The sequence below is a fragment of the Podarcis gaigeae genome, assembly GCF_964106915.1.
Source record: "Podarcis gaigeae genome assembly, chromosome: 10".
Lineage (NCBI taxonomy): Eukaryota > Metazoa > Chordata > Lepidosauria > Squamata > Lacertidae > Podarcis > Podarcis gaigeae.
This window is the reverse complement of record NC_139686.1, coordinates 44,494,037-44,511,568: the sequence shown is the minus strand read 5'-3', so window position 1 is coordinate 44,511,568 and position 17,532 is coordinate 44,494,037. Positions and strand designations below refer to the sequence as shown.

General features: G+C 43.8%; 2 protein-coding genes across 3 annotated transcripts; one reads left to right on the top strand and one right to left on the bottom strand.

Annotated features, from left to right (window-relative positions):
* Positions 1-28: 28 nt before the first annotated feature.
* Positions 29-1,367, bottom strand: LRRC10 (leucine rich repeat containing 10). Its single transcript, XM_083699490.1, has one exon. The coding sequence runs from the start codon at positions 1,272-1,274 to the stop codon at positions 444-446; it is 831 nt and encodes a 276-aa protein (XP_083555616.1). The 5' UTR covers positions 1,275-1,367; the 3' UTR covers positions 29-443.
* A 4,665-nt stretch (positions 1,368-6,032) lies between these two features.
* Positions 6,033-16,663, top strand: LOC310825592 (cathepsin E-A-like). Of its 2 annotated transcripts, XM_083699459.1 has the most exons (8): positions 6,033-6,053; positions 9,271-9,388; positions 10,843-10,961; positions 11,463-11,662; positions 13,777-13,899; positions 14,788-14,932; positions 15,641-15,739; positions 16,381-16,663. In XM_083699459.1, the coding sequence occupies exons 1-8, from the start codon at positions 6,048-6,050 to the stop codon at positions 16,552-16,554; spliced, it is 984 nt and encodes a 327-aa protein (XP_083555585.1). In that variant the 5' UTR covers positions 6,033-6,047; the 3' UTR covers positions 16,555-16,663. The 2 variants fall into 2 exon arrangements, with proteins under 2 accessions (XP_083555585.1, XP_083555586.1); XM_083699460.1 differs by lacking the exons at positions 6,033-6,053; positions 9,271-9,388 and adding an exon at positions 10,248-10,350.
* Positions 16,664-17,532: the final 869 nt, after the last annotated feature.

Below are 17,532 nucleotides of genomic sequence, written 5' to 3'. Positions count from 1 at the left end.
AAATATCTTCAAACTGCCTTCAAAATACACACAATTTCTTTAATACCACAGAGCTAGTGCTGTAGCATTGGTTTTAATATTACAGAAGCAAGGCACCTGCATTTTTATCTTTAAATGGATTCCTTTCCCCCTTCTCAAAGATTTGTTTCTAGGTTTTATTCCATCTGAATTCTGTAGAAGAGCTGCAGGTATCAGAAGGGGTACGTTAGCTGGCTGTCACAGTTCAGAGTTTATCTTGCTAATTCTAGATATTTAAATTACTCACCAAGCTGGGCATGCACACAATACTGTAGAAATCAAGTGAAATCGAACACATGCAGCTTTACACTGGATTATACAGTCTGTGAAAACACAGTCCAGATACTCTCATCTTTATCTGGTGATGAACACCCTGTCTGAGAAGGCTCCTGCGGCAAACTTACAAGTTCTAGTGGAAATTTTTGTCACTCGGCTAGACTGAGATGGCCTGGAGGGGGGAGAATAGAGTCGATGTCCTCAGATCCTTTGTCCCTATCCATACCAGAGCGTTTCCTAGGTTCGGGGCTTTCCTCAGACCACCTCCCAACCCTATGCACCCCCTTGGCTACCTTGGGTGCGTTTCTGCAGGGGTTGTGGTCATAGATCACCAGCTTCAAGCTGCTCAGGTGCATGAGACTGGGGAAGTAAGTGATGACGTTGCGGTCGACGTCGATAATTTCCAGGAATGGCATGTGGAGCAACACGGGGGGGAATTCAGGCAGCAGGTTGCCTGAGAGCCAGATGCTGCGCAGGTCCTTCAGGTACCACAGCTGGGCAGGCAGGGAGTGCAGCGCATTGGAGCCGGCATGCAGCGTCTTGAGTTGCTTCAACTCGCACACCACGTTGGGCAGGTGATACAAACAGTTGGACTCAATCCAGAGCGTCTTCAGGTTCTGCAGCTGGCGCAGCTCCACAGGCAGGTCTCCGAGTCTGTTGTTGCCCAGGTAAAGGATACACAGCTGCTTCAAGGTGCACACCACCGGGGGAAGCGTTTGGAAATTGTTGAAATCCAGTGCCAAGATCTGTAGGTTCTGCAGCTGTTCTAGCTCAGAGGGCAGATGATTCAGATTGTTGTCGCTCAGGTACAATTTGACCAGTTCCCTGAAAGAACAAACGTGCAGCGGGAACCTCCTCACCTGCCTGCTGCTCAGATCCAACATTTTATCAATTGGCATCTCTTCAAGGTCTCCCAGGATGTATTTCTGGCAGGCATCTGATGGGAAGAAAGCAATGACTGTTCGGAAAGCGTTGCCCATCCTAACAACTTTGGAAAATTACATTGGTTCTTTGCTAGTGAATCAGGCTTATGGAGCAGGGAAGCTGCCTGGCTTCTATTTTGTGTGCTGTTCCCTCCTCCTTGCTGCAATATATATGGTCCACATAGCAACAATCATGAATCTCAAGAGCCCTGAAATGTTCCTGATAACTGAATGAGTGTCTGCTGATGAGAAATACAGGCATTGCCTTGGAATAGCTCTCGTGCGCAAAAGCAGCAGAAAACACCGAGGTGAAGTTCTGAGATTGCACAGTGGTTAATCAGACATATTTTCCAAAACAGTCCCAATGTTCCCCTTAGCATGCTCTACTCTAAAGGCTCGGCTCTAATGGTGCTTTATGCTATAGTCACTTGCTAGTAACATGAGAGAGAGGCATGTTCAGTACTCATTTATGTAAATGTCATCTACTGTAAGTGTTTATTCATTGCAAGTAACATATTATGCCCTCTGGCACAAGCTAAAGGGCTCTCAGCCATAGCCTTCAGTCAGGGTTCAACCATCAGCCAAGCAATTCTTGTTGGCCCTAAACTGTGACAGATTCCCGTTCTGGATAGGTGCGGCTGTTTTAGTATACCTGATGTAAACCACCCTACACCTGTACCACAAACCTGAACTGAATTGGACTCCATTGGCTGCTTTTGGTTAAAAAATATGTGGGAGTCTTAAGCATGGGATTCAAAGACACTTTTAACATCTAATTTGACTCTGAATGGATGGTTTCAAATTTCATGGCACAATTAGGCAAATCCTACTGCTTAAATTGGACATTGATTTATATGACATTTTGCTATTTCTGGATGCAGAATGCTTATTTACATTTATTTGTTGTTAAGGAACATATTTAGGACTTACTTAAATATATTATGGGGTAAAAACTCTGGTTCACAGTTTAACTATTAATCTAGTCTTATCAATGCAGATCACAATGACCTTAGATTGCTGCACCTTGTGACTATGTTGGCAAGCCAAAGTCTCCTTGCAATGAGCTAATGAGATCAAGGCAATGAAAAAATAGCCAGAGTCTGGACTTTTGAGGACCTTAATGAGTGATGGGGGGTGAAGACCAGTTAATGTAGGATGCTGTACCTCTCAGAGGTGAAAGTCTTGAGACAGACAGTAGTTGCACCTTTGTCTGCAAGAGAACAAGAGCTGATTCACGTAGCCCTCTGCATGTGATCAGATGTGAGTGTTGACTGAATCCTGATTCAGCTCGGGTTGTGTCCCCAAATGGTCCTGCAGTGACTCCATCCACTGGTGCCCATTGGGACTGCTGGAGTGCAAGGCAGGGAGGCCAACAGGAAGTGGAGCCACAGCCAATGACAAACAGAGCCAACTAAATTCGTTTGGACCCCATCCTTGTCCCTGCTGAGTTTTACAATGGGAACAGAGAAACTGGGGAGGAGGAGGGAAGCGATAGGCAAGGCTACCCCTTGGGCTATAGTTGTAAGCAAGCAGCTGGCCAAGTTTGGGTTTGGTGGGGCAGTGAGCCATTTTCCCTAAGGGATGAGCCTGTATAGTCTCCGTTACTCACTGGTCTTGCCCTGAAGTCTTTGCAAAGCTGCTTGCATTAGATGTGCAAGCTGAAGGCCAGAGCCATTGAGCAACAGTTTTTGACACAAGGATTACTCAGCTCCATGTTATATATGTCAGGAGTAGGGAAGCTTTTTCAGAGGGCCACATTCCTCTCCAAGCAGCCTTCTGGGGGCCACATGCCAATGATGGGGAGAACCAGAGGTCAGGAAGAGGCATTGCCAGAGTTCAAGGACGCACTTGAGCTCCAGGAGGGTGCAAAAGAGGGCTAGTGAGAGGCATGGCCTGGGGAGAGGCCGTGTGGCTGAGGAGGAAGAGGTGCAAACTGGAGACAGCTAATCTGGAGGGGTGAATGTTGCCCCCAGGATTGAGATTCCCCATCTCCGATACATTTTGTAGGAATAACTTGAACTGATGAATTGGATTGCAATCAGACTGTACCTTTGAAGCACCTTCTCTCTCTCCATGAATTCTGGACTCTGTCGTTTCTTTATGAGGTGCTGGGAATTATAGCTCCCCGAGGGGTAAACTACAGCAACCAGAATCCTTCGAGGGAAAGAATGTGCTTCAAGTGGGGTTTAAAGGTATATAGTGCCGACACAGCCTTAGAGTGCAAGCTTTGCACCTGCCTCCTTGGGGAGAGGTTAAATGTAAGTAATTCAGTAATAGCTAATGAGAAAAGGTGACATAAGGAAAGGTCAAATTGCTTGTTATGGTGCTGAATCTTTCAGATGAGGCCATTTACCCTTCATCTTTCTATAGGGGTTTGAATTGCATAGGTTCACCTATGAAAACCTGGGGACATGGTAAGACCTGGTTTATAACTACAGTGGTACCTCCGATTGCATATTTAATTCATTCTGGAGGTCCGTTCTTAACCTGAAACTGTTCTTAACCTGAAGCACCGCTTTAGCTAATGGGGCCTCCTGCTGCTGCTGCCGCGCCGCCGCCGCGTGATTTCTGTTCTCATCCTTAAGCAAAGTTCTTAACCTGAGGTACTATTTATGGGTTAGTGGAGTCTGTAACCTGCAGGGTATGTAACCTGAGGCACCACTGTACTTAGTCCACACTGAAAAAGACGCATTATTCTTAAGAGGTAGTGGCATGTGTAGTGAGACACAGCCAACCTCCTTACAATGTCGTCTACTAGACGCAGACTTTCAAACTTCAACGGCGCCCTGCGCAACACAACAAAATTTGACACCCCCATCCACATCTCTAGACTTTCATTATAAGTCATTGTTTCAGCCCCCCTGCAGCGCCCTCTCACCAGTGCGGGTGAACCAGTCACGCTTCCCTAAATCCACCTCTGTCACTGCTCCTTATTTGGACAGCGTTGGGGCAGGGCAATAGTGGCGAGGTTGGGGTGGGGTGGTTGCACCAGTGGGAGCATCCCTGCCGGTCCAGCATTCCTGTCAGTGCAACTGCACAGTCTCGCCCTGATTGGCACTTCAGCCCCATTCAGGTAAGCAACCACACCAGCGTCAAGCCCTACCACATGCACTGCTACTACCTGCCTCCATCACTCCCTTGTTGGAGTGTTCTAATGCAGATGTGGGGAACATGTGGTCCCCTAGATGTCGCTGAACTCCAACTCCCAGCATCCCTGGCTATTGGCGATGCTGGCTGGGGTTGATGGGAGTTGGAGTCCAACAACAACCTGAGGGCCACCGGTTCCCCATCCATGTTGTAACAGATTGCAGTATTTACACAAATTGGCGGGTCCTTGTCCAGCACATTACAAATGTCCTGCCAAGCAACTGACCTGCAGTCATTGACTGACCCCGCAAACAGCTGGTTGTGATCCAGCAAAGTATATAAAAGAGATAGAGAGAAGAAAAGCCAGCTTTATTTCCACTTCCAGCTGAAACCATGAGGGTTCTCTTAGCAGCTCTGGTTTATATTCCGTGCCTCACAGCTGTAGTAAGGTAAGGAAGTATTTCATATATTTTCAGTGTGTTCTTAGCAGTGGGCCCATGTTTCTGTAAAAAGGAGTCTTGTTAATTATTTTAGAAGCCTTTTTTATATATAAAAAAGAAACTTTTGGTGTTGGCATGCTATAGAAAGGCATTTGCTACAAGATGGTACTAGTCTCAAACCCTGGGCAAAATTCATGGAAACATTTCCCCTGCAACAAGTCCCAATGATTGGAACGCATAATACCACAATTTATGTTAATTTCAGTTCTTGGGAAGATGCTTTATACTAATTCAGGCTATTTATCTAGTCCAGTACTACACAGACTAGCAGTAGCTCATGTACCTCAAATAGGAATGGGGGAGAAACTTGATTCCATTGGCATTTAAAAGTGAGCTAACCAACTTTGTGTTTTCTGAAACAAGATGTGAACAGAAGAACAGCTATCCTTCAATATTCTCAGCCAGCTTTTTCAGTGCAGTTCTCCAGTCAAGTAATGTATGTAAAAGTGCCTATACAATGGTAAAGGGTGCACATATTAGTGAAAATAGATATAAATATGTGCATATAAAAATTTACACAGGAGAGATTTTCGCTAAAATGTTGGCAAATTTTCATGAGGAATTTTTTTAATCGCAAACTGATGCAGAAATGTGGAATTTAAGATTAGAAAACTGAGAGAAACCCAAAATGGACATGTTTGCCCATTCCAGGCCTCAACATCTACCATGTAGTTTTATAACACTCTAAGGGCTGGATTCAACTCAACTGGTGCACTAGCAGAAGCCAGTGCAAGGACTTGCGAGAGCTCAGAAGAGCTTTCCCTCCTCTTCTCCCCCTGCGCGTCCTCAATTCATTTCGGAGGGTCGGGGAAACCCCAGAACAACACATGTGGGGAGGAGAAGGACGGTTGTTTCATCTGGCGGGCAGAAATGCTTGAAGAATTATCTTATTAGCTCTATGTTGATTTCTATCCTAAGCTAGGCAAAATTAACATGGTACATACCAGGGGAAAAATATTGATTAAACCACCCTAGAAAAAACATACTAGTCCTAGTCCTAATTTCTGCTTTTCTGGGATTTTATTGTCCATTGTGTGCCACACCAAACATGCATTCATGTCATCCGCCCAGGATCCCTCTAACGCGATTTGAATCTATCAGAGGAAAACTCCGTAAAAGAGGAGAGCTGCATAAGCTTCTTGAAGACCGCCAACCTGACATTTTTGTTCAGAGGTACCCGCACTGTCTCCCTTCAGATATTAATTTGTCACAGGGACTTGCAACAGAAAGGCTCTATGATTACATGAATGTGAGTATGTCACTGCATAATAATGGGATGAAAGCTCATAGGACAGATGTTGCTCATTGATTGATTGATTTGAAGACTAATAACCTGCTCTTTCATGAAATAACAAGGCTCCTTCATAAAATAACAAGGCAGATTGCAACATATAAAATAGTCTATAAATGTCTATAAAAGAAGTAACTAAAAAATGTCAGCAAACATCCATTGCTCTGTCTCTTAGTAAAATTGCTGTACTTGGAACCTATTAAGCCAATATTTATAGAGCTGTTAGTAGCCCAGACCATACCAGAAACATTATTGTTGTATTGTAAAGTAAACCTAAAATAGATTACAAATTTAAACCACCTGTTCACTCCCAGGACAATTAGGAATTAAAGCACATGCCTCAAATAAGCGACAATTGACTTTTTAATGTTTTCTTAAAATATAATAGAGGCTCCATATGTAAATTCCTAATTCTAGGAAACATTTACCGGTATTCCTCATGAACTGCAAAGAGAAGGAAGGTTGGTTTTATCATTTAACGTACCATTGGCAATGTGGTGCCATCCAGATGTTGCTAGACTACTACTTCCATCATCCCTGACTGTTGACCACACTGCCTGGGGCTGGTGGGAGCTGTATTCCTCCAAAATCTGGGGGGGGGGCACCATGTTGACTCCCTCTGTGCTAACCATTTGAGCAGAATAGCTATCAGGCTTCTTGTCTAAGGATTTGTGAGTGGTTCTTGTTTTAATTCTGATCCTGTTTACTTGAGGAGGTGGCTGGACTTAGAGCAGGTCCTTCAAAAGGGACTGTGCAAGAAAATGAGGAGAAAGGGATTGTGAGGTAAATCCACTTGATGAGAGGTGTGGTAAAAGCAACTCTTTCCTCAAACTGCTGTAGAAAAGGAACACGACGAGATGGAAAACAGTTTCCTTTAACAGTTTCCTTGTGAGGCCACAAATGTTTTCATTTTGTTTTAACTATGTTTTGAGGTATCTGTCAACAAAGGTGCTGCCTTGAGCCAAAGATTGGGGGGCCAGCAGTGCCGCGATGCGGTCCATGTGTGACATGCCAGTGAATTTTGCAACACGTGTTGTGTCATGTGTTGGGTGTGCATCGTCGGAAGGAGGCCTTGCCCAACACCACAGCTGCTCCTCTCTCACACTCAGGAGGAGGCTGCCTTTGATGCTGTGCCACTCGGCTTGGCGGTTTGGCCTCCTCCACCCCCTCAATATTGGGGGCGCTGAGACCTCTGCTAAGAAATATTGAGGGCGCTGATGACACCTCCACCCCTTAGAGTTGGCACACCTGGCCGTGAAGTAAAGCAAAAACAACCAGGAGTCTCGTGGCCCCACTATTATATATACATGCATATGTGTGTGTATGTACAGTGGTACCTCGGGTTAAGAACTTAATTTGTTCTGGAGGTCCGTTCTTAACCTGAAACTGTTCTTAACCTGAAGCACCACTTTAGCTAATGGGGCCTCCCACTGCTGCCACAACGCTGCTGCACAATTTCTGTTCTCATCCTGAAGGAAAGTTCTTAACCTGAGGTACTATTTCTGAGTTAGCAGAGTCTGTAACCTGAAGCGTCTGTAACCCAAGGTACCACGGTATATGTATATAATATTGTTAATTGTCAATAGCAATAGAGGGACTTGCTCCCTTGCAGTTGCTGACCCATGTTGCCTCAAATGTGTCAACGAAGGCTGGGGAACCCGTGGCCCTTCAAACATTCCAGAAATAAAAAGATAAAGGTAAAGGACCCCTGGACGGTTAAGTCCAGTCAAAGGCAACTATGGGGTTGCAGTGCTCATCTCACTTTCAGGCCAAGGGAGCCGGAGTTTGTCCACAGACAGCTTTCTGGGTCATGCAGCCAGCATGACTAAACCTCTTCTGGTGCAATGGAAACCAGAGTGCATGGAAACGTTGTTTACCTTCCCGCCACACCTGTACTTATTTATCTACTTGCACTGGTATGCTTTTGAACTGCTAGGTTGACAGAAGCTGGGAGAGAACAAAGGGAGCTCATCCTGTTGCAGAGATTCGAACCGCCGACTTCTGATTGGCAAGTCCAAGAGGCTCAGTGGTTTAGACCACAGCACCACCTGCTTCAGACATTCCTGGACTATAGCTCCCGTCATCCCTGCCATTGGCTGTGCTGGCTGGGGCTGATGGAAATTGGAACCCGACCATGTCTAGGTCATCACAGGTTCCCCAGCCCTGCTGTAAACAAGGCTCTTGGTTTGCTCAGGAAAGAGTGAAATTGCTCCAGGAACAGCACCATTTCGTTCTTTAAAACAAATATGCAAAATATGCATTTCCAATTAAAGCAATGAAAATATAAAATAACAGTTAAAGCCTGTTCTGGGAATACAAGATCACTCCACCTTCTGCAGCAGATGCCAGGAATGGGTTGGTTTTTTTTTAAATACTAAAAATAGAACGTGAGACACGGCTGTGCTGCTCGCTAGGGGATGATATGGAAGTGGAAGACTGATAAGCTAGTGGAGTTCATTGGTGGGCTGATCCTGTCTTGGCATCCAGGATTCTCTGCCTGGTTTCTAAATTCACTTGGATATTTAAGAAAGCAAAGCTTAATCAGGCTTGTTAAGAATTTCTGAATAAAACATTCCCTCCCCCAATTTGAACAACATCCCATGCAAGGTATGGCTCAGAGTCATTTAGAAACATAGCTGCGCCTTTAAGTGCAGGGTTTTGTTTTTAAAAGCAAAATTGCCATGGTGGGTTCCCTAATACAAATGGGAATCCTAGTATTCCTCCAATTTGTATAGAGAGAGAAAAAGCTCCTATTGTTGGTGTGGGGATTGGAACCATGGCAGGAAAACAAGATTAAAGCCCTCTGGCACCACACTAAAATCCCAGTTCAGATTGGGACCCAATGCTGGCAATTCCTTTAAAAGACAAACACCAGGTTTGTGACTAATGTAACATGTGTAATCCCTCCCAAAAGAGCTGTGCCTGGCACCTTGATTAGATAGCTTCTGGTGAATGCTGAAGACATACCTCTTTACCTTGGCTTTTTGGGTGTATACTTTCAGACCCACCTCTATTTTCAGTGTTTAGGCTTGGAGGGTTGTTACCTCTGCTCCTAAAATGGAACTACCTACCCAACGTTGTGTTTACCTGATGGGCACCATCACCTACCTGAAGCTCCCCTAACCTTGTATGTCAGGTGACTGAATACTGGACTGATGGGTTATTTTTCCCCTAGGCCCAGTACTATGGAGAGGTGAGTGTTGGCACTCCACCTCAGCGATTCACCGTGGTGTTTGACACCGGCTCCAGCGATTTTTGGGTCCCATCCGCTCGTTGCTACAGTAAAGCTTGCAGTAAGAAATATTTTGACATTTGACGGGTTTAAAGCAGCAGCAATCTCAAACATATTCAACCTTGTGTACCACAGAATTCTCCAGACCCAAACGAAAATAATTTAAGGTTTGTTTCGGCCCCACACCCCCCAAAAGATGGGCAGGGTACAAATAATAGAGAGAAATAATGGATTGGAGACAGGGAAAGGGAGATTTTAGATGGCTGATTGGGATGGAAGCAGCACAGAATTTTAGTCAGGGAGGGCCATAAAAAGGTATGTAGGGCATTGATGTAATCCATTTCTGTCTTTTCTACCACTCTGTGTTCCTGAGCTTTCACCAATTGCCCACTGTTAAGGAAAATTCCAGGTTGAGAGCCTACTCAACAGCCCAGCTCATTGGGGTATAAGTCCCCCGTGGGTCCATGCGGTCAGTAAAAGAAGGAAATTCCAGCCAAGCAATTTGGAGCAAATCAGCAGTCAGTAGACTTAGATCCTTTTTTGTTGTGCAACAGGTTCAACAGCAGCAAGTGAACCCAGAGCAGGGGGCGACACTGACTTTCCCACCATATCCCAGAATACAGTTCGCACAGCATCATCAATACATCATTGCTACATCACTAACATGTCACAAAAGGGGAGGGTTACACAAGATTAGCATAGACAGATATATCAGGGCAACACCCAAGCATAAGATTAGCATAGGCAAACATATCTTAGGTACCCACCACCCAAAAGTACGATAGAACTTCCTTTGCATGTCTGGAGCCTGAAGCAAGTCTAGTGATGAGATTTGGCTTCCCTTGGAGAACAATGAGCCCAAAAATTGTCACCTCTGGGAATTTCCCTGGGGTAGGAGGTGTGTAAACATGTCTTCAAGCTTGGGGAGGTGGCAGGGAAAAGAGTCCTTTTTCCATGGGCAAAATGGCGTTGGAATGGAGGAACTTGGCAAAGGGGTTGATTTTATATGATTCACAAAGCTAGGTATCTTCCCTCAGCTGTCAAGTCAAAAGGAGACATTCAGGCATCATATTTGTAACATTTAACAACTTCAAATATATGCCCCCTCCCTGTAATTTCCGTAACACCACACAATGCCAGTAGAAGGAACAGCCGAATTCGGTATCTGAGTGATCTCTTGCAGTCATGGAGGTTCCAATGCATGCAAAGAGCTTCTTCTGTGTTGGCTTCCCCATTTGCTTTAGTCCCAATGGAAAGGATGCCTGCCTGCATCTTCCGCACTTATCTGAGTGAAAGCGAAGCCTCCAGGTGTATTCACCTATTGCAGCTCAAAGGACTCCGGCCCCAGGATGCACGTTTCACATTTCCATGACATAGAAGATCCATACAGAAAATGCAGTGCTTTGCTTTTAATTAATGCAATGCTTTGCTTTCATTATTTAATCAAAATTAGGCCTAAACCTGTGGGGAAATCATGTTTATAGCTGAGGTTACTAATGGCCTTTGTTTTTACAGGCATGCATAAGAGATTTGAGTCATTTATGTCATACTCCTATGCGCAAGTAGGGGAGCCGTTTTATTTGCAATATGGGACTGGGAGTTTGATCGGCGTCACTGCCAAAGACACCGTCCAGGTGAGAGAAGCTCTGACTAAGGTTGCCTTCGAGGGTTCTGTATTTCATTGGGTTCTTGGCAGTACACGTGAGGGCATGGATAATTTGGGACATGTCTTTTATAATAATTTAGCTGATGTTCAAAAGCATTGTTAAGGAAATCCAGTCCATGTTTTATGTGTTCCAGTTGACCAAAGTCTCTTTGAAGGTAAGGGAACACAAACCACACAACTATCATATACAGTAACTTTATATGCAGATGATATAGCATTAATACTATCATTGTTTCTCATCTTTGCCAGAACTGGAGAAAGTTACTGGCATATATGGTTCAATATCAGGTTGTGTGATAAGCTTTTTCCATCAGAAGCAGGGAAACTTAGGCCCAAACTATAGAATTTTGTGACATAAACCAAACCTGAAGAGGTTCAGGAAGGAAATTGCTTTGAACTGAATAACCTGAACTATAATGTGGTTACATGTTTTTTCATATTGTTTCTCTTTGGCAAATCAATGAACCAGTTCAGCAACCTTTCCATTGAGGCTCAAGATTTTGGAGAATCCGTCTATGAGCCTGACCTGACCTTTACCTTTGCACACTTCGATGGGGTGCTAGGCTTGGGATATCCATCGTTGTCAGTGCTACATGGACTTCCAGTATTCGACAATATGCTGAGGCAACAATTGATAGAGGAACCTGTATTTTCCTTCATCTTGAACAGGTCAGTGTTTGAGAGTGAAAAGATAGGATCGCGCAAACCAGCCTTTCCACAGCCTTCTGGGGTTAATCAAACCACTGTGATAGCAACACCAAAGTAACTTCCCTGGGACATAAGCCTGGGCTTTGTGTATGAGAGTCCTTGGCTGCCTAGACAAGACCACCATCCCTCTGGCCTCGCTGATGTGGTCCAAAGGAAAGCAGAGCAACACTCTTGGCACCAGCTTGGCTGCAGGAGTTGCCAGAAAGAGGAGCGCAAGGTGCCATCCAATCATCTTAGGGACTTCACTCCAGATTTGTGGAGGGTTTATTTACTCAGTGCTTTTTTTTCTAAAAGAAATGTTTAGAGGTACTCTCATTTTGACTCAAGAAAACCACCATTTTATAGTTCAAATAAATAAATACAGTAAATGGACAAAAGTACAAAGATTCACAAAATGTTTAGGGGTATGAGTACGCTTGCATACCCCCAGAAAAAAGCACTGAGTATATATATTTATTTTTGCAGTTATTGTGAGATTTCTGGTACAGTGGTACCTTGGGTTAAAAACTTAATTTGTTCTGGAGGTCCGTTCTTAACCTGAAACTGTTCTTAACCCGAGGTACTATTTCTGGCCTCCCGCTGCTGCCGTGCAATTTCTGTTCTCATCCTGAGGTAAAGTTCTTAACCTGATGTACTATCAGAGTCTGTAACCTGAAGCGTCGGTAACCTGAAGTGTCTGTAACCTGAGGTACCACTGTACTACATGTTTTCCACACAATTCATCAGGAGTGGAATCTGGTTCACAAATTTTATCTACTTGCTGCATGATTTCAGTGAGCTCAGAAAGGCAGGGACAGCCACAAGTTTTAGGGGGCCCTCAGACAAGATGCCAATTATCCAGTAAGGAGGCCTACTTATATTATAATCATAATCATCAAAACTGTGAACGTTAATTTATTAATCACCTTCTACACCGTCTCAAGTAAATGGAAATAAAAAACTCCCCAAAACAGTTAAAAACACAAAGAACAGCTGATACATTTAAAACAAAACAGAAACAATACAAAATAGACACTCGTGACAAAGGTCTATTTATCCAGCTGGGAAAGCTTGTTGGAACAAAAATGTCTCCAATTGTTTCCAGAAAGTGCAGATAGTGGGCACTTATCATATCTCAGCAGGAATGCTATTCTGCAGAACCAGGGAAACCACACTGAAATTCCTGCTGTGAGTTGCTGCAGAGCTGGCTTCTGAGATCTTTGGAACTTGTGTGAGAAACTTTCCTGCAGACTACAGAAATCTTCTGGATGTGATGGTTAAGGATATCCCTCAAGTAACCTGGTTCTGTATATGTTAGTACCGAAACCTTGAACCTGGCCTGGTAGCAGATTTCTGTTTCATCTTTTTGTTAGAAAATGAACATATTCATATGTGAGCTTTTAAAGGACTCCAATCAGGGCTGTAATTTCTAATCAACTTCTATTATTATTATTTATTATAATTATTTAATCAATTTATACACTGCCCTATACCCAGAGGTCTCAGGGCAGTTCACAAACAAAACCACAACATATAAAATCAAACCAAACACCCCCCCCCAAAAAACCCCAACAAGCCACATTCTAAAAGGGTGTTGGATGTCAATAAGATCAACCAAAGCCAACCTTTAAAAAAGAAATTATGATATATGAGGCTGCTTGTTGTTTCTGTTGATGTCATTTAACTCCATTTGAGTTGCTTTTTAAATTTGGACTTGATGGTTCTGAAGTATTAAATACTGTTTTTGTATTCTGGCTATTCTCTTGTCATGGTTTGACTATGGCTGCAAACATACCATACATTTAAATCATGGCTTTCCCCAGAGAATCATAGGAACGACAGGTTACCCCTCACAGAGCTACAATTTTCACCACCCTTATCAAACTCCTGTTCCCAGGCTTATTTGAGGAAAGTCATGTGCTTTAAATATGCTTTGAATGTATGGTATGTTAGCAGCCTAGGACACCTGCAGCTTCCAAGACAAACAGAAATATCTGAGAAGGCTGAATTGGTGTACACCCTCATTCAACTTCATGTCAAACCACAACTGTGTTTATGCTTGCCTATCCAATAATAGTTTTTCTTTTTCCTTTTAGAGGAGGTAACACTGAGAATGGGGGTGAGTTGATATTCGGAGGCATTGACCATTCTCTCTACAAAGGGTCCATTCACTGGGTTCCAGTCACCGAGCAAAAGTATTGGAAAATTCATATGGACAAGTAAGTTTGAAAAATAAATTTACCAGAAACCTTTGGAGTGGGAATGTTGAAAGGAAAGCATCTCCGGATCAAGTAACACAAAAGAGCGAGGTACGGGGTGTGTGTGTTGTATTTGGACCAAAGCCCTTGTAGAATGTGATTTATGGAGCAAAAAATGTGCAGACTCAATTCTAAGCAATTGCTTTGGGAGAAAAGTGCTTGCTCTCACCTTTCAGTGTTTTTAACCAATGAGCCAACTCACAACTTTGATTGTTGGGTACTATAGAGAAATAGTAGAATCATGCATGTCCTAGAGAGGACCCTTAAAATGAACCAGGAAGTTCTTTCTCCAGACAATGGCTGGAGGCAATTCAGCAGGTTAAGCCTTGGCTATTATGGAAAAACAATTATGGTGGAAAGTTCACCTGAGGACATTATGCCTGTCAGGCAAACTTATTACTTGTGTGTTGCTCCTGATTATTTTTGTGAGGGTTTCCTCCACCCCCTTGCAAAACAGTCTGAATACAAATATATTTTACAGCTAATTTTATGCAAATATTGTGCCAGTCTTTGCAGGGTGTGGGGATGACCCAACCTACATGCCATGTACCAGGCCCAGAAAATCTCTTTGGCGCTCCCGGGTGATGATATTTGGAGCCCAGCTAAATCTAGATGCCACAGTTCTCCCAGCACTGTTTTAAGATATTCAAAATTAGAACTAGTTGAATAATATGGAGGCAAATTTTAATATCTATCAGAAGATAATTTTGCTGAATTGATTTTAAAAGGTTATGTTTTAACTGATTGCTGACCTTTGCTTGCTTTCCTCATCTCTATGGCCCCACATGCTTGCAACCTGATTCAATCAAGAGTATTCGTGTTTGTTCTTTTCTCCCCATAAAAATACAGCGTGAAAATCCAGGGAGAGATAGTGGCATGCAGAGAGGGCTGTGCAGCCATTGTAGACTCGGGTACTTCTCTCATTACTGGCCCACCCTCACAAATAATACGACTGCAACAAAAAATCGGAGCCCACCCAGCACTGCATGGCGAGGTAAACAGAATGTTTGGGGCAGCAGAACCCCAAAGAAAATCCAGAGCTGTTGATATGATGGTCGTCCAGGACATATTGTTTTGAGTTGTGGGGGAAAAAAGAATCAAAGGTCAAAATAAGGGGGAAGTTTTGGGCAAGGCTAGAAATATACCGGTTTTTTTTTGCTCTATAAGACTCACTTTTTCCCTCCTAAAAAGTAAGGGGAAATGTGTGTGCATCTTATGGAGCGAATGCAGGCTGCGCAGTTATCCCAGAAGCCAGAACAGCAAGAGGGATTGCTGCTTTGACTGCGCAGCGAACCCTCTTGCTGTTCTGGCTTCTGAGATTCAGAATATTTTTTTTCTTGTTTTCCTCCTCCAAAAACTAGTTGCGTCTTGTGCTCTGGTGTGTCTTATAGAGCGAAAAATATGGTACTTCACTGAAATTTGAGAGAAATAGGAAGTTACGTTGGTCTACTCTCATGTTATGGGCAAAAGCAACAAAGATTCTGGTGGTACCTTGTCATTCACACCATACATTTAATGCAGTCTTCTACCACTTTTAGAGCTGTGGCTTCCCCCAAAGAATTCTGAGAACTGTAGTTTGTCAAAGGTCTCCTAGCTGCCAGCTCTCCCCACCAACATACCAACACCAATAGGTCACTTTCGCTGTTTATGTGAATGACAATAAGAACCCCAGTTCAAGTGGAGGAATTCATTTCTGTTACAGTTTATTGTAGACTGCAGAAGACTCTCCAGTTTGCCTCCGATAACCTTTACCATTGGGCAGAGAGAATACACAATAACTTCAAAGCAGTATATAATCAAGGTATGTATCTGAATTCTCACGGTTGCTGTCTTTTGATACAAGAGCTGTGTGGAGTGTTTGTGGGCTAAGTGTTGATATGGAATGTGGGTTTCTAGCTGATGGGCGTAAAGAGTCTCTCAAGAGCCTCCCTAGCAGCTGGCATTCAGAGGAGCACTTAACAGTGGGTGCCCACTGCCTTCTCGCCACTTTCCTCTGTACAAACATCCCTGTACCCTTTGGCCAAAGGGTGTGGAAAATTGTCAGAAGGAGGGCATGTGTTTTGAAGAGGCCAAAAGGCTCATGAAACGAAAGCATGTTGGTTTTGGTTCAATCCAGGGACGGCATGGCTCATTTCACCACTTAAGGTGAAATGGGAAATGCCATCTTTACTCTGCTGCTGCTCCCAATGTCACATGTCATGCTGCATCTGCAGCTGGTGGAGAAGTGGCGCCCCCACCAGCATTGATTTTGGGCAAGATTGCACTGATTTTGAGTGACATCTCACCCCAAATCACGTGAGATCTTGTGCTCTCTGCGTGGGTGGCTTCTGCCATCCAAGGCAGCAGCCTCACCTTGCCTAATAGCTCTGGTTCAAACAGCTCTGGTTCAAACGCTAGTGGAAAAGCATCACCCAAACAGAAGTGTTTGTTTTTCTGTGACAGCAAACCAGTGGAGGAGAAGCTTTTTGCCTCAGTGGCTTTCAGGCTCTGGATCTCGGCCCCCGCAGCAAACCGATGTGGATTCTGGGAGACGTATTTATGTCAGCTTTCTATTGCGTCTTTGATCGTGGGAATAACAGAGTTGGATTTGCACACAAAGCAAAACAGCACGAATAATGGGAAATGCTTTGACAGCGGTTTGCATCCCGCCAGTAAACCTGTCCTAGGTGCAATGAGTCCAACTGATTTGGACAAGGAGGGGCAGGGGAAGAGGCAGTGTTAAAGAAGACTTGAAAATTCTTTGATCGACTTGGAAGTAAATCAGTGTTTTTTTTCTCTATGTGGGAATAGGAAAGCAGTCGTAGGTTGCAACCCTGTAGCCACTTACAGTGGTACCTTGGTTCTCGAATGGCTTAGTTGTTAAACAAATCGGCTCCCGAACGCTGAAAACCAAGAAGTAAGTTTTCCAGTTTTTGAATGTTTTTCAGAAGCTGAATGTTTGACACGGCTTCTGCTTGAGTGCAGGAAGCTCCTGCAGCCAATTGGAAGCCGCACCCTGGTTTTTGAACTGTTTCAGGAGTTGAGTGGACTTCCGGAACAGATTAAGTTTGAGAACCAAGGTACCACTGTACTTGCGAATAAACCCCATTAAACTTGGGGCTAAAAATGCATGGAATTGTATTTTAAATCTCTGGACTAGAATTTTTCTCAAGGAGCTGAAGGCGAAGCAGGAGGTGAAGCTGTCTCAGGGATGGTGGCCCTCCCAGAGCAGCCCCACTTTTCAAAGAATGGTATGTGCATCATTGTTCTCACCTACCGTGCTCTTCCAATGGCACATTTCTTAGTGGAGGGAATAGGATACCAGACTAATACGAAAGGGAAGAACCCAAATTATTCACTGCAAACTGGATTTCCCCTTCTTCTGAGCAGTAGTTATGGAAAGGGGAGTCTTGGCTTCTCAGAGTTTGTGTTGCGTTATAGGTAGGCAGTGATAATAATAAAAAAATCCTTTGACTGTGCAATCCTATGCATGGTTTACTCAGAAGTAAGGATGGAAGGATCTGTCCTTTTCAGTTCTCCCAGTTTCTCAGTTTTCCAACCTTAAATTAAGTTCTTTCCATTTCTGTGGCAATTTGTGAATCTTTTCTAAAAAAT